General features: G+C 41.9%; 1 protein-coding gene across 1 annotated transcript in view; it reads right to left on the bottom strand.

Annotated features, from left to right (window-relative positions):
* Positions 1–16,172, bottom strand: part of LOC126356169 (odorant receptor 43a-like) — a 90,401-nt gene that overhangs the window by 28,762 nt on the left and 45,467 nt on the right. Inside the window, exons 4-5 of the mRNA XM_050006970.1 lie at positions 12,629–12,728; positions 4,441–4,554 (exon numbers count right to left, since the gene is read on the bottom strand). Coding sequence (XP_049862927.1) covers positions 4,441–4,554; positions 12,629–12,728 — 214 coding nt within the window. The remainder of the gene's footprint in view (positions 1–4,440; positions 4,555–12,628; positions 12,729–16,172) is intronic.

Genomic DNA, 16,172 nt, shown 5'->3' with positions numbered 1-16,172 from the left:
ACGCATGTGATCGACAATAAATTAATTTAGTCTTTGTTTTCATTCATGTGCTTCTGCAAAGAAGTGAATTGTACGTGTGCATTTTACTGAGTAGTGGCTAGAAAATTAATTGTAGTTTTTGTTTTTGCGTCAGTCTTGAGAACATCCTTGTGTATAACGGCTTCTTAGTGTAAATTTTCGCGTCGCCAGAAATACGTCACGCCACTAAGTTTTAATGTTGTGCTAGTAGACAGCATACAGTTTAGATCACGGCATTCTAGTGTGAATATTTATCTCGTGCAGTATCTTTTCGGCAAACATGATTTCTAATAACAGGTGTCTGTAAATACATCAACTTCATAGAGAAATTTATGTTTAATAGCTTGCGGTATAAGAGTACCACGAGAAATCTGCACAGAAACTTTTAGTGTTACTTTATTCACCTTTGGTATATTTTCAATCAGTAGCGCCATTTGATACCTCATACCTATTTTACAAACAGTACTTCATGGGTAGGGACCGTGCTTGTTGTGAGCGGCCACAATGAGAGTTGGCTGCTGTCCGTAAACAGTTGGAAGTTGCGTTGGTTACCGTCGACAAGCTTCTAGCTAATGCTCAAAGTTGCGGCGATGTCAGAGCTCCAATGACGAGACCTGCGACACCTTTGGTGACCCGGACGTCGCTGCGGCTTCTTATACGCAACATCTGACCCGTCCGTCCTCACTCGAAAGTGGGCGAAAGGCAGTACTGGGTTCCCATGCCACTGGACGGAAGGGGAAAGAGGGAGCAGGCCGTGCGGTTGGCTCCCTACGTCTTAGCAACAGGTGCTTCCCAGTGTTGTTGATAACTCTGAGCAAGCTCGGGATGCCTCCGGACAAGTACAGAGAGTGAGTATGTTTGTCATCTGTAGCTCCAATGTTGGGCGGCTGATGGAGACCCTCAGGGAGATAACAGGCAAGGCGGGAAAGAATTCCAGTGTGCATTCGGTATGTTTGTAGGGCGGTCTCATCCGTGATGTGGAGGAGGCCTTGCCGGTGGCTATCGAGCGCACTGGGTGCAACCGGCTGCATGTAGTGGCACATGTCGGCACGAACGACGCCTGCCGCTTGGGTTCTGAGGCCATTTTCGGCTCCTTTCGGCGGCTAGCTGATTTAGTGAAGACAACTAGCAACCTACGCGGGGTGCTGACTGATCTATTTGTAGCGTAGTAGGTAGAGGAAGGTATCAGTGATCATTAGGCTGAGACAGCATCTGTGACGACGGGTAATACAAGGAACGTTAAGAAAGGTAGGAATTTATGTTATCTCGGCAAGGCTGACAGGACACAAATTTCAGAATATCTCAGCACTAGTCAGCATCAAATATTCGATGATGAAGACGAAGATTTGGAGAACAAATATAAAATATTCAAAGGCATCGTTTAATATGCTCTAGACAAGTATGTTCTAGGTAAGGTTTTAAGCGACGGTATGGATCCACCATGGTTTAATAGCTGTGTTAAAAGAGCGCTACGGAAACAAAGATCCAATTTGACTTTTCAGCATAGTACTTAGTGATCAGACTGTTCCAGTTTGAGGAAATGCCAAATTAGAACTTATAGGCTTATAGAATTTTTGTTGTTTGTCTGCAGATTACGTGGGAGGCGGGAGATGGTAAAATTATTCAACCTTAGTTTGTAGACTACGCGATCCTCCATTTTTTAAATCTCTACTCGAGAGTGACACTTATGCACAAAATGTTTTCACATAGTAATTAATGGGAAAACCACATAGTTAAAACTACCTTTATAGCACCTTTTGTTCAGTTGGTCATACCTGAATTCGACCAGAAGCGGCAGAGGAGCTTTATATTGGGTGGAAGCGAACTGATTTCTGCGATATTACTCTACGGTTCCGGGCTGGCCATCGCATTATTTTGGTGCACAAATGTGAGAGATGGGTTACGGACCTCAGTTGTGGCATCCTGTCGCAATGGGGAGACACGCTGCAGCTCGCACCCAGTAAGCCAAATATATTACTCTCTCACACACATTAGATACACATACACATAAGGCGGTAGGCCTTCATGTTTCTATCTGGGTTGTACTGCCTTAAAAATTGAATAAAACTGGTCGGTTTTTAACATAATTTCGGAAGTTTTCCTTTCCAAATAAGGTCAACGCCTCCAATCGCAATATTCCCTGTTGGAAAACCTATCGCCGCTTAACCGAAAAGAGCCTGATCCGAATATGGACCACATTTCAAACATTTGTAACGGTAAAAAAAAAAAAAACACAGTGGTCTGTCTCGCAGTGTTAAGATATAGTCGCCTTATTGCTCTCAGTTCTGCCTCAGATACAATGTACTTGCTGCCTCGCTGCGCGTACAAACCGAGCGAGGTGGTGCAGTGTTAGCGCACTTTAGCCTCGCAAGTGGATGGGCGATGTTTCAGAACCCTGTCATTATTTCCCTAAATCGCTCCATGAAAATGCCGGGATGGTTCCTTTGAAAGAGCACGGCCTATTTCCTTTCCCATCCTCCCTCAATACGGTCTTTTTCTCCGTCTCTGATGACCTTGTTATCAACTAGATGTTAACTCCAATCGTTCGTCCTTTCTTAGCCGTTAGAATATTTTCAGCCATGTGCACTTCGTCGATATTTTAGCGAGTGGATCACTATACCGAAAGATTCTTTTTCTTCTATAATTGTATTTTTTTACAAAATATGCAAGACGTTTGTTTATAGGTAAAATTCCTTTCCGATGACTTTAAAAATTTTGTTTTTGTTGCGTACCGCCGGTGGAACATCCACGTAGTAAATCCATTTATTCAATTTAGTCAATGTTAACGAGAAATTATCATTACATTTTTCAGTTTTGGTTTATTGTGAATTTTGCCAAAAGACGCTTTACATATTCTTACGCAGAGTTCAAAGACGTAATTGCTTTGAGGAAAGATATTGTGTTGGATATGTGGGCAATTTTTTTTAAAACTGACGCTAACTACAAAGGGTGTGATCTTCAAGTATATGTTTGATCTGTGAGTATAATGAACATATTTCTGACGTATTTCCACACATTTTCGACTGTAAGCCTTCGAAAAAACGTTTAATGGGTTTCAGCTGCAGCTGTGTGGGAAACACTTCACGTAAGTAAACTGAAACGTCCAGCGGCTTGTACCTTTTAAGACATTTTTTAAGTTATCGCTAAGTTATATCAAACTACCCTTGCGGAGTGGAAAATATTAAGTAAGTAAATTTTTATGGCATCTGTCAAGTACATGCAACAAAGAAAATTTTGAAATTTGTGGTAAGGTCTTATGGGACCAAACTGCAGAGGTCATCGGTCCCTAAGGCTACACATTACTTAATCTAACTTACGCTGTGAACAACACACATACCCATGCCGGAGGCAAATGGTTCACATGGCTTTAAACACTATGGGACTTAACATCTGAGGTCATCAGTCCCCTAGACTTAGAACTACTAAAACCTAAGTAACCTAAAGACATCACACACATCCATGCCCGAGGCAGGATTCGAATCATCGACCGTAGCAGCAGCGTGGTTCCAGACTGAATCACCTAGGGCCAAGACAAATAAATTCTAAAATATTTCAACAAATAAAATAACGGGTAACATTAAAAAATAATAGTCGCAGACAACTTCCCCCTCTGCTCCCCTGCACAATACCCTCCTTATTCACTCTGAGTTCATCGTAAAGGAAACATTACGTAAACCTCATCCACTCGGCAACGGTAAAATAAGAACAAACTACATTACCTTTCCATGCTAAACAATTTGCCCACATTTGTAAAACATTTTTATTGAACGAAGACTTGTACCACAGCAGTCGCTATACTCTACCACGGTTTTGCTATCCTAGTCCCATCATCAGGTTTATCTGAAATGTAGCAGAAGTCAAACATCATGTCAAAGCCTAAACCACTTGTAGGCAAACATGTGTCATAGGCAGGCCGTCAAATAACATCCCAATTTGAGGCATTTGGTGGTCCACCCACGGTACATGTTTGCCTTACAGTTGTTTGGGCATCGACATGACGTCCTACTACTGCTGCATACACCTGATGATGGGGCTTAGAACCCAACGCCCTGGTAGTGTATACCGACTTCTGACTTGCAAGACTTCGATCAATAAAAATGTTTTACAACTGTGCCCAAATGGGTTTACCATGAACAAGTTGCAGAATATTTGCGTTTGTTCAAATGGTTGAAATAGCTCTAAGCACTATGGGACTTAATATCTGAGGTCATCAGTCCCCTAGACTTACAAACTACTTAAACTTAGCTAACCTAAGGACATCACACACATCCATGCCCGAGGCAGGATTTGAACCTGCGACCGTAACAGCAGCGCGGTTCCGGACTGAAGCTCTGAAGCGCCTAGAACCGCTCTGCCACAACGGCCGGCATTTGTGTTTGTCTCACAAATAAAAAATTATATTACATTTACTTAGACACTTACCTGGTCGGTCATGATGTGTCCATAAATGCAATAAATCACAGTTTCGTACAGAAGAGCAGGTATTGAGAAAAACGCATTCAGCGCTTTTCCTATGTTTCCCTCTTTCTGCAGCAGCTAAATAAAAAATGTTTACAGTGTCAGTAAACACGTTCCAATAAATTCCAGAAAGAGTCTATAGACTATCCTCGATAATACAGAATTATAGTGGCTTTTGTGCTGCAACATAACAGGCAAAAACACTTATTGAATAAGTAAGACAAAAGTCAATATTAGACATCCGTGCTTGTGTAACTTGCTGAAGTGCAGAGTAGCTACGAGAATACAAGCAATAAAAGAACAGTAAAAAAACCAGACGGAGAAATATACCAATGGGAAGAAACGATTAGTTTCCATCTGGTTTCTGCAATCGTGTCTATAACTACGTCCAAACTCTGTAAATCATTGTGGATTGGCAGGGGGATTTTGCACCATTCGTTAAGGTTTCTTCCCGTTTTATTCGCGTACGTAGTTAGAGCAGGATGACAGTTTAAACTCCCTTGTGCCTACACAACGTAGGCGACTGTGCTTCATTCCTAGTTTGTTCACTTAATATTCGTGTCAGAAAAATTATATAAAAGCTCTCGCGGGATAGATAGCGTCTTTCCCCAAGCGTCTGCCAGATCAGATATTTCAGCAGTTCCATGAAGTTGTCCCGTGGGTCAACGAAATCTGTGAGAATGTAATACCATTAGCAATATTAGCTACCGGTATTATCTAACTTCTTTGTTTTTACTTAATGTGACTTCTGCATTACCAAGCTCTTTGATGTAACATCTATGTAAAACTTTTATTCATAATTGATGTTAAGTTAGGTCAGTTTAATTAATCTAGTTATGTAATTTTAAAAATAATATTCTCTAAAAAAATTGAAGTGTTAAAACTTTACTTGTAATATTGGTTAATGGATAGCGAAAGTAGCTTTTTAATCATGTAAAACTTGGAGGAAGTCCCTGCACGACGAATCTGGTTTGGAAGGGATAGAGAAGATGTATTTGGTATTAGAACCGCTGGCAACAGATAGTTGCCACTTTCCGCAATGACTTTAGAAATACTGATGAAATTTTATTTATCCCTTCTGCTTTATTTGGTCTCAAGCCTTCGACAGCTCTTTTAAAATCTGATTCCAATATTGGATCCCCTATCTCTTCTCTATCGTCTCCTGTTTCTTCGTCTATCATATCAGACAATTCTTCCCCCTCATAGAGGGCTACAATGTACACCTTTCATCTCTCCTCTCTCTCCTCTCTCTCTACTGCACTTAATAGCGGAATTTCCTTTGCACTTTAATATCATCGCGCTTTTGTTTAACTTCAGCGAAGGTCGTTTTGAGTTTTCTATACGTTAAGTCAGTCCTTCCAACTATTATTTCCTTTCCGGTTTCTTCACATTTTCCATGCAGCCGTTTCACCTTAGCTTCCCAGCACTTCCTGTATCTTTCGTTCCCAAACGACTTCTATTTATGTATTCCTGAATTTCCCCGAACAGTTTTGTACTCCCTTCTTTCATCGATCAACTGGGGTATTTCTTCTGTTACACACGATTTCTTCGCAGTTATCTTCTTTTTATCTATGTTTTTCATTACAGTTTCTGTGATTCTCTTTTTAGAAATGTCATTTCTTTTTTAACTGAACAGTCTACTGAACAATTCCTTATCGCAGCATCTATGATTTTAGAGAACTTCAAGCATGTCTCTACATTCCTTAGTAGTTCCGTATCCCACTTGTTTGCGTAATGATTCTTCCTGACTAGTCCCTTAAACTTGAGCCTACTCTTCACCATTCTCAAATTGTGATCTGAGTCTGTTCCTGTTCCAGGGCACACCCTCGCAATCCAGTGTCTCATTGCGGAATCCCTCCCTAAACATGATGCAGTCTAACGGTAATCTTCCCGTATCTTCCGGGAAGTATACCTCCTTCTCTTGTGATTCTTGAACAGACTTTTCGCTATTACTAGCTGAAGTTTGTTATATAACTCAGTTAGTCTTTCCCCTCTCTCACTCGTAGTCCCAATCCTATTTTCTTCAGGAACCCTTTTTTTCTACTCCTTTCCCTACAACCGCATTCCAATCCCCCATGACAAATAGATTTTCATCTCCCTTTACATACTGAATTACCCCTTCAATATTCTCTTATGCTGACACTTCATTTTCAGCTTGCGAGGTCGGCATGTGTAACTGAACTGTCGTTATCGCTGTTTGTTTGCTTTCGATTCTGATGAGAATAATTCTATCACTGAGCTGACTGAACTGTTCACTGTAACACGTTCTGTGCCTCTCTTTCCTATTCATAACGAATACCATTCCAGTTGTGGCATTTTATGCTGCTGTTTATATTACCCTATACTCATTAGACGACAAATTCTTGTCTTCTTTCCATTTCCCTTCACTACCCCGACATTGATCCTTTGCATTTCCCTTTTCAGATTTTCTATCATCCCTGCCATGTTAAAACTTACGATATTCCACGCCCCGATTCGTAGAACGTTATCATTTCGTTTGTTATTCAATATTTTTCTCATGTTCACTCCCCTTTGGCAGTTACCTCATGAGATCCGAATGGAGGACCAGTCTGGAATTTTTTACCAACAGAGACATCATCATGGCCGTCTCAAGAACAGGCCACATGCCCTGTTGATACACAATATGTGTCTTTCACGGGGTGGTTTCCATTGGCTTCTGCATACTCATTCCATTGACCATAGTTGATTCTTCCGCATTTAGGGGGAGTTTCCCAGCGCAAGGGCAAGAGAGTGCCCAGAATCTCTATAGGCTCCTCCGCCCTCTTTGACAAGGCTTCTGGATGACAGAGTGACTTCTTACGCCGGAAGTATGCGGATGCCACTGGTGATGATTTCCATTCAAAATGTAAGCGGTGACGGAGTTCGAACCTAGGATCGAGAACATTTTGTTCCACTAGCAGTGCATTAACGTGCGTACTCTTAATACTCATTAAGGTCCTTAACTTATTTTCCTATATTCATCATGCAGGTTCTTACAGCTTTTCACATCATCTAGCCATTTCCGCTTTGCCGTTTTGCACATTTTGTCATGTTTTGGACGTATGTACTCCCTTTTCCAGTTACCTTTACTGCATTTTTATATACCTACATCAGTGAAGTGTAATGTCTGGTGCATTATCCAAGACCCTCTATTGGGCATTGTTTCTCTGCTTAATTTACTCTATTATTCCAACATTCGAGGTTACTCACCTTCTGTTGTCTTTACTCACCTGTTGTGTTCCTTTCTCATATTTCGCTTAGTCATAGGCTAATTTTCTCTTTGAGATTGTCAATAACTTCCGGTTACTAAAACTTATAGAGGTCCCATCTCCATAACTTCCTGCTCTACTGTCAGTTTTGATCTGCAGTTTATTACAAATAAATTATGGTTAGAGTCACCTCTACTTCTGACAATGTTTTGAAGTTTAAAATCTGATTTCTAAATGTCTGTCTTACCGTGTATCTGAGCCCGTCCAATGCCTCCAGGACTCTCACGCATGTAACCTTTTATCATTATTGCGAAACCAACTGCAGGAATGATTAATATGTGTGCCATGCAAAATTCGTTCTTCCTATATCTTTCTTCTTCTCGATTCCTTTTCATTCCCCTTCCTTTTACTGTTATACATTCCAATCTCCCTTGGTATGCCGAAAAATTCTCCTGTTTTATCATAAAATAATCACTTGTATGTTTTAATCTCTTCATCACCTGTGGAGCTATTGGATACATCTATACATGTACTACTATAATGAGTCGTGATTTTATATCTATCTTGAAAAACGCAATTTGATAATTGTGCTATAGAGAGTAATTTTTCTTCACTATTAGATCTACACTTGCTTTCTTCTTGTTCAGTATTATGTTGGCAACTTTGTAATCACTTGTTCTCCCTACCATTGCTCTACTCTAATTACTGTTTTATACCTTCATTTTTTCTTTTCAAGTTCTCTAACCTACCTTCCAAATTAAGGGATCTAACGTTCGACACTCTAACCCTGTAGAAATCAATTTTTTTCTCATAACAAGGTCCTCCTGAGTGGCCCCTACCTGGAGATCAAATGGGGATTGTTTCACGCTTGGTGTACTCTACCCAAAAGGATGCCTTCATCGTTAAACGATGCCATAGGAAATATAACTTTATTGTCAGTCCTGCCACATCACCCTCACAGCATGGACATGTTGGCTAACATTATAAGGGCAAGTCAAATTATCATTATGAAATGATGATTAAATCTATATCCTAGCTGCAAACAGGCGTTGATATACATCACTGGGGACCTGTTGAAAGTTTGTGCCCGACTGGGACTCGGATCCGAGATCTCTTGCTTACATGGCAGACGCTCTATCCATCTGAGGCACCGAGGGCACAGAGAATAGTGTGCCTGCACGGGTTATCCCTTGTACGCTCCCCGTGAGAGCCACATTCCCAACACGTCCACACCACTACATTCGTAGAGCGCCTAATAGATATGCGAACTCACACGCTATGCCTCAACTCGTATGGACCTTGGTAGATTAATCTGCCACGAATAATGAAAGTGATGGGCAAACATCTATTAGGCGCACTACGAATATAGTGGTGTGGGCGTGTGGGGAATGTGGGTGTCACGAGGAGCGTGCAAGGGATAAGTCCGTGTAGGCACACTGTCCTTTGTGCCCTTGGTGGCTCAGATGGATAGAGTGTCTGCCATGTAAGCAGGAGATCCCGAGTTTGAATCCCGGTCGGAGCACACGTTTTTAACATGTCCCCAGTGATGCATATCAACGCCTGTTTACAGCAAGGATGTCGATCTAATTATCATTTCATTCTAGAGAAGCTGCACGGTCATCAGTGGTATGTTATCTTTCGGGAACACATACTACCTTCATATAAAATTACTATTACATTTTAGCAAAATACTCTCTTATTGATTAGACGCAGGAGTACTGTATTATAAGTCTTTACTTGTTTCTCAAACTTCTCTGTATCTGAAATAGATATTTATTACATGGAAGTTCATTGTATTGTTGTAGCGTCATGTGACAGGTTCGTTTTTCACGTTTGTCAGGGTGTAGGCGTAATTCGCAGATTGTCGTATGATTTTTGAAAGTTTTTCTCACTAATTTCGTCTTTCGGAAATGTACATGACAGGCAATGAATTTCGTTAAAATGTAAATCGTAAATATTTCACAACTGGCTCTTCTTTAGAGTATCAGAAAGCGGTGTTGCGACTTATTCACTTTCTTTCATGTACTTCAGTGTAATACAGAGCGGAAAAAAGTTTTGAGTGACAGAAGATGACTAACAAAGGATACCGCAGGGATCAGTCCTACCATCCCTGCCATGCAACATACAGTGACGGAAATGGAAAGAAAATGGTACAAATCGCTCTGAGCACTATGGGACCGAACATCTGAAGTCATCAGTCCCCTAGTACTTAGAACTACTTAAACCTAACTAACCAAAGGGCATCACACACATCCATGCCCGAGGCAGGATTCGAACCTGCGACCGTAGCGGTCACGCGGTTCCAGACTAAAGCCCCTAGAACCGCTCGGCCATACCGGCCAGCGAAATGGATAGAGATAAACCACTAACACGTTTACTGAATGCTGCCAACTTCACTACTCTGATGGCAAGGAAAACATGGGAGTATCGTACTGGTAGATCGCTGTAGTGCAATAACTGCAGGACGAAAGATGAGGAGATATACCTAGGACAAAAGTTTACGAGGAAGCGTAGGCGCGATCTTTCCAAGAAGATTACACCGCAGGCATAGGTTTGTCTAAATGGCTCTGACGAAAGGATGTATGACGACTGCTGAAATACGGGCATTATGAGCAGAATGTCGTCGCGCACCGTCGGCAACAAATTACTTTAAGCTGGACGGGGATCTCCAGTTTCCATGAGTTACCGCTGACCCTATAACACAGACAATAGAGACCTGCGTGGTGTAAAGCCAGAGTGACAACTTGGACGTTGACTGGCATTCTGTGGTGTTCAACAGAGAGTTTCGCTTCTGTTTGTAGGGCTCAGATGAATGTCATGTATCAGCAGCAGCTGGTGGAAGGTCACTGGAAACGACTATTCTCAGGACCAATTACTCTATAGCTATTGGAATCAGTGTGTGGGAACTACAGTCTACAGGACTGATATGGTAACTGTTGAAAGGAATTCGCTTATTCGTCATCATGTAGCAAGAATGTTATATCCTGTTGTCATACCTTTCTCAGAGCAGGATAATGCAAGACCCAAATCTGCAGCTTACATCGCAAACGGCTTGAGGAATACACTGTTCACTGAATGATCTGCCTTTTTTACTGATTTGTCACCCATAGAGTGGGAAGTCGTAAGCTTACATACCAAACTCTAGCCAGCAGTCTACAAGAGCTGGAGGCTGTTTGCTTCCATGCTACAACCCACACCACCTTGAGACGATTGCGTTGCATTAAATTCCAAACATCTTTGCGCTGTCAAATGCAATGAAGGCACACGAGTATTGGTGGTGATCTGGCCGTTGGATGTGGACGTTAAGCCTGATAATTCCATTAGTGGTATTCAGGAGAATTAGGCTACGTTCTGGCTGTGGTTTTCGCTTTCTCCCTTCTCACACCATTCTACAACACAAATGTGACACAACACGATGAATACACTGTCATCTACACTCAACAGATACAATTAAGACACGGCACATGCCTTACAGAGAGAAGCCATTGTGCAAGCGTGTCGGTATGTGGGCAGAGGCTTCAATGGATTCCAAGGGCAGCCCGACGGCGTCCAGTCTTGGTCTCCAAGAAGCACGGCTGGTGACTGGCAGGAAGTGGCTGTTGATCAACACTCAGAGTCTGCTGCACTCTTCACCGCTTGTGGGTAGCTGTTTGGAGCACCATCGCGCTGTGACCTTTCGCTGTTTGGCGACAGAGTATGTCCAGCCGATTGAGTCAATCCTGTGTCGATACTTCGTTACCAGAGTCTTACCACACGTTGATGTAAAAGTATGGGGCGGTTTTCAGGTAGGCATTCAGGCGGTTTCGGGGCGGTAACTGCGCCCGAAATACGTTGGCGTTCAGGTATGCCATCTACATGGTAACATCTCACTTCGGAAATATTCGGTCTCTAGGTTTATCATAGTGTTGCTCAATCGACAGAGAGCTAGAACAAACAGCCAGACACTTTTAGACACGACAAATCTCTCAGCAGTTGATATAGTACTTATACAGTAGTACTTATAATAGTTATCTAGTATACTATTTTGGGACTTCAATGCTGTCAAACGAGAGCTGATTTCAGGGCAGGGTGGGGGTCTGTTGTCTGTTGTTTTTTTCTCGTAAAAAGTGGTTCTGCGTCGGTAGCAGTAATGACTGGGTGTTTGTTAGAAGCATACCAGCCAAGGGCCTGCAACCAACCTGTCTGCGTGCTGGACACACCAGACCTACACCTGGAGTTATGGTCAGGGGTGCGACTTCGTATGGCAGTAGGAGCACTCTCCTGGATATCCCATGCACCTGCATATTTGTAGGTCAGTCTGGCGATTCGACCTGCCATTCATGAACAGCATTCAAGAGGGTATTTTCCAATAGGATAACGCAGGCCCATATACTGCTGTTACAACGCACCTCCTTGGCCTGCTTGATCACCCGATCAGTCTCCAATAGAGTAATTATGGGATAAACTCGGACGACAACTCCAGCGTCATCCACAAACAGAGTTAACCACATCTGTATTGACCGATCATGTGCAACAGGCATGGAACTCCATCCCACAAACTGACTTCCGGCATATGCACAATAGAATACATGCACGTTTTCATGCTGCTATTAAACAATTTGGTGGTTTCACCAGTTATTAATAAACCAGCAGTTCATATTTTCAACGGATTATTTCGCGCTGTGATCTCGAAATGTTAATCACTTAAATACATTACTTAGACAAACGTATTCCCGGGATTTCATTACTGTACGTTAATTATTTTTGATGTTACAGTTTTTTCCGTCAGTGTACACGTAATGAGGCCACTGCTCGTAAGTTGCAACTCACTTCTTCTGAGTCGGGTTCCATTCAAATCTCTCAAGCAGTTTGTCCAGCATTTCAAAAGCTAATTTAAAAATAAGCACAAATACATGTCATGTTTAATTTTAATGACTATGAAAGTAATGAAAGAATCTACTTACTACGCCTGCGACAAATAAGCTGGAGCAGAGGTTTGCCATGTTGACGAATAAGAGACTGAATATTGACACATTCATTGCTGACTGCAGCAGAGACACAAATCTGTAACAACATTAGCAACAGGTTAGAATTATTACTTTCTTATATTAAACTCCCTCCATCTTGCTACCCATTAATTTCATTTTCTTTTATTTTATATCCTTATTATATAAGAAGTTTTTCAACTATAGGAGAAGTCACTGAGCAATTTGGATGATGTGCTATAATTTTGGGCACCCCTATAAAGATGTCAAATTTTCCAATGTCCATTTCTTCACTGACGAACTCGAACTCGTCTGAAATATCGCGAGATTCTGCCGATTTAATACCAATGCCACACAGAAGTGTTTTACAATATTTAGTACTTTTACGAACTATCAGTGGCTTCTTTTCCAGCTTTACTTACGATCTGTACATCCTGATATCCTGTCAGGAAGGTCGCAGTTCGTAGTAATAGACGGCAAATCATCGAGTAAAACTGAAGTGATATCAGGGGTTCCACAGGGAAGCGTCCTGGGACCTCTACTGTTCCTGATCTATATAAATGACCTGGGTGACAATCTGAGCAGTTCTCTTAGACTGTTCGCAGATGATGCTGTAATTTACCGTCTAGTAAGGTCATCCGAAGACCAGTATCAGCTGCAAAGCGATTTAGAAAAGATTGCTGTATGGTGTGTCAGGTGGCAGCTGACACTAAATAACGAAAAGTGTGAGATGATCCACATGAGTTCCAAAAGAAATCCGTTGGAATTCGATTACTCGATAAAAGTACAATTCTTAAGGCTGTCAATTCAACTAAGTAACTGGGTGTTAAAATTACGAACAACTTCAGTTGGAAGGACCACATAGATAATATTGTCGGGAAGGCGAGCCAAAGGTTGCGTTTCATTGGCAGGACACTTAGAAGATGCAACAAGTCCACTACAGAGACAGCTTACACAACACTCGTGCGTCCTCTGTTAGAATATTGCTGCGCGGTGTGGGATCCTTACCAGGTGGGATTGACGGAGGACATCGAAAGGGTGCAAAAAAGGGCAGCTCGTTTTGTATTATCGCGTTATAGGGGAGAGAGTGTGGCAGATATGATACACGAGTTGGGATGGAAGTCATTACAGCATAGACGTTTTTCGTCGCGGCGAGACCTTTTTACGAAATTTCAGTCACCAACTTTCTCTTCCGAATGCGAAAATATTTTGTTGAGCCCAACCTACATAGGTAGGAATGATCAATAAAATAAAATAAGAGAAATCAGAGCTCGAACAGAAAGGTTTAGGTGTTCGTTTTTCTCGCTCGCTGTTCGGTAGTGGAATAGTAGAGAGATAGTATGATTGTGGTTCGATGAACCCTCTGCCAAGCACTTAAATGTGAATTGCAGAGTAGTCATGTAGATGTAGATGTAGATGTGAATGTACTACTTTTAGAATTTCAATGCTGCGTACATACCCATTCCCTTTGTAGTTTTCACGTTGGTGAATTTATTGTTTTCCTTTCATCGCCTACTTTAAAAATATAGAAACAACAATTTAGCAAAATAGCGAAGTTACGTCTTGAAAACGAAAAAAATTGAGACGCATATGTATGTGAAATGAACACTCTATCACAGGATATGCACATGACTATACAAAAATGATTATGATTAAAGACCTGTAAATGTTATTTACCAATCGTAAAACTGAGCGGGGTGAAGTTCCGACTGTTCAAACATAGTAGACTATGTGGCATCAGATAAAAACAGGGAATCTGCACCGCACACGTTATTTGCTAGTCTACAAACTGTCATTTGCAATAGCTGGACACTGAAGCAATAAGTGAAGAAGTGACCAGTGCCAGAGATACTGGTATGTTAAAGAGTAGCGCCTAGTAGGATTCAATGCTGCTGAGAATGGACCAACAGATTTAGAGATGGCTGAAGAAAGGAATAAGTCACCAACATTGTTCTAAGAACTATCTGAGCAACTGTCTCAGGTGGTTCAGAAAATACAGATCTGAGATGATGAGACAGGGATTTGAACCCCGGTGACCGCGAAAACCCGTCCAGTCCCACAACAATAGCAGAACGTCATACTTGAACAAGAAAGACCAAGAGGTAATGCAAGTTTACTGGAACATACTTGCCACTTTCTATTTTCTACCAGATTATAGCAGTGAGAAAAGTTTTCCTGTTGTAACTATTCGTGATTTGCGTGTTCCTTTACTGCTTGTTCAGTAGGGAAACGTAATCGCTCCCTTTAATAGCCCCCCTTTCAGAATAAAAGCAAAAGCAAAAAAGTACATTCAAATTTATTTTTATAAATGTTGTTGAAGATGAACTTAACGAAGAGTCATTATACAGCTGGAAAATTGATGTGCCGGGAGTCCGAATTTAATTTCGCGAACTTCCCGCGGATTTGGAATCCCTCTGGCCGCCAGTAGGGGCAGGACGGAAGAGATGGTAGTTAAGGGCTGCGGAGACATGGAGGAAAAAGAGATGAGGATGATGTTTAGTTTGTGGGGCTCTGAACTGCGCGGCTATCAGCGTCCGTACAAAGTTCCACTTTTTACACAGACCAATTTTGTACACAGTCCAATCGAACTACTGTCACGAATGGTAATGATGAGGACAACACAAACACCAAGTCCCCGGGCAGAGAAACTCCCCAACCCTGCCGGGAATCGAACCCGGGATCCTGTGATCAAGAGTTAGCAACGCTCGCCACTGGACCATGAGCTGCAGACGAAGAAATGAAAATGTGACACCGGCGGCGAAGAGTGTAAATAAGGCGACGTATTGTGGCAAAGCATCTGCCGTGGCCCGTAAGCAAGAGGGGTGGCTTTGCTCGCTACGGTTTTGGCGGGGCCGAGTGTTGTTCGCAGCTATGAACATTGCTCGTTAAATGCTACTTCTGCAGGACGCACAGTATTTGGCGCGTCCCCTGTTATCGAAGTTACAAGCAGTTTGTGTCCATTGTGGTGTCGTATTGGAGTCCGGTCTTACCTTTGCAAGTACTGGACGCAGTGGCGTCTGCTGCATGATACCCATGGGTTTCCAACTGCGAATAATCTTCGTTACATCCTTCTCTCCGCGCTATCTCAGCAAGCGTTTGTCAATGGGCGCTGGATTTTACGAGTAATCAAGGTGAGCCTCCGATTAGTCTACACGTAATTTGGCGTCCATTTTGACTCCGTGTTCTGGTTTCCCGTTGTTATATACATAAATGCGTTAATTATGTTATTTATTTTGTCTGGTACTACTTGGGTTCAGTTCTGTCAATTTGTGTAGGTATGCAGCTGCCACTATTCAAAAATGATTTTAGAATCTAAGGGTATAGAATGCAGGTGTAATTCTTCTGATTTGCTAATTGTACTTTTTACTCAGTGAAAATTATTTAATCCCGCTACCTTATTTATGAGGCGTGTCTATAGTTACTTGTTGGCTAGTATCGCGAGCTCGCACGAGATGGTTACTAAATTGTTTGCATAAGCACAAAAAAAACTAAAGAAAACTTACATGCCTCAGTAGATAAGTCA

Source organism: Schistocerca gregaria, chromosome 1 (genome assembly GCF_023897955.1).
Source record: "Schistocerca gregaria isolate iqSchGreg1 chromosome 1, iqSchGreg1.2, whole genome shotgun sequence".
NCBI lineage: Eukaryota > Metazoa > Arthropoda > Insecta > Orthoptera > Acrididae > Schistocerca > Schistocerca gregaria.
The sequence above is the reverse complement of the archived record's forward strand: the minus strand, read 5'-3'. Positions and strand labels throughout refer to the sequence as shown.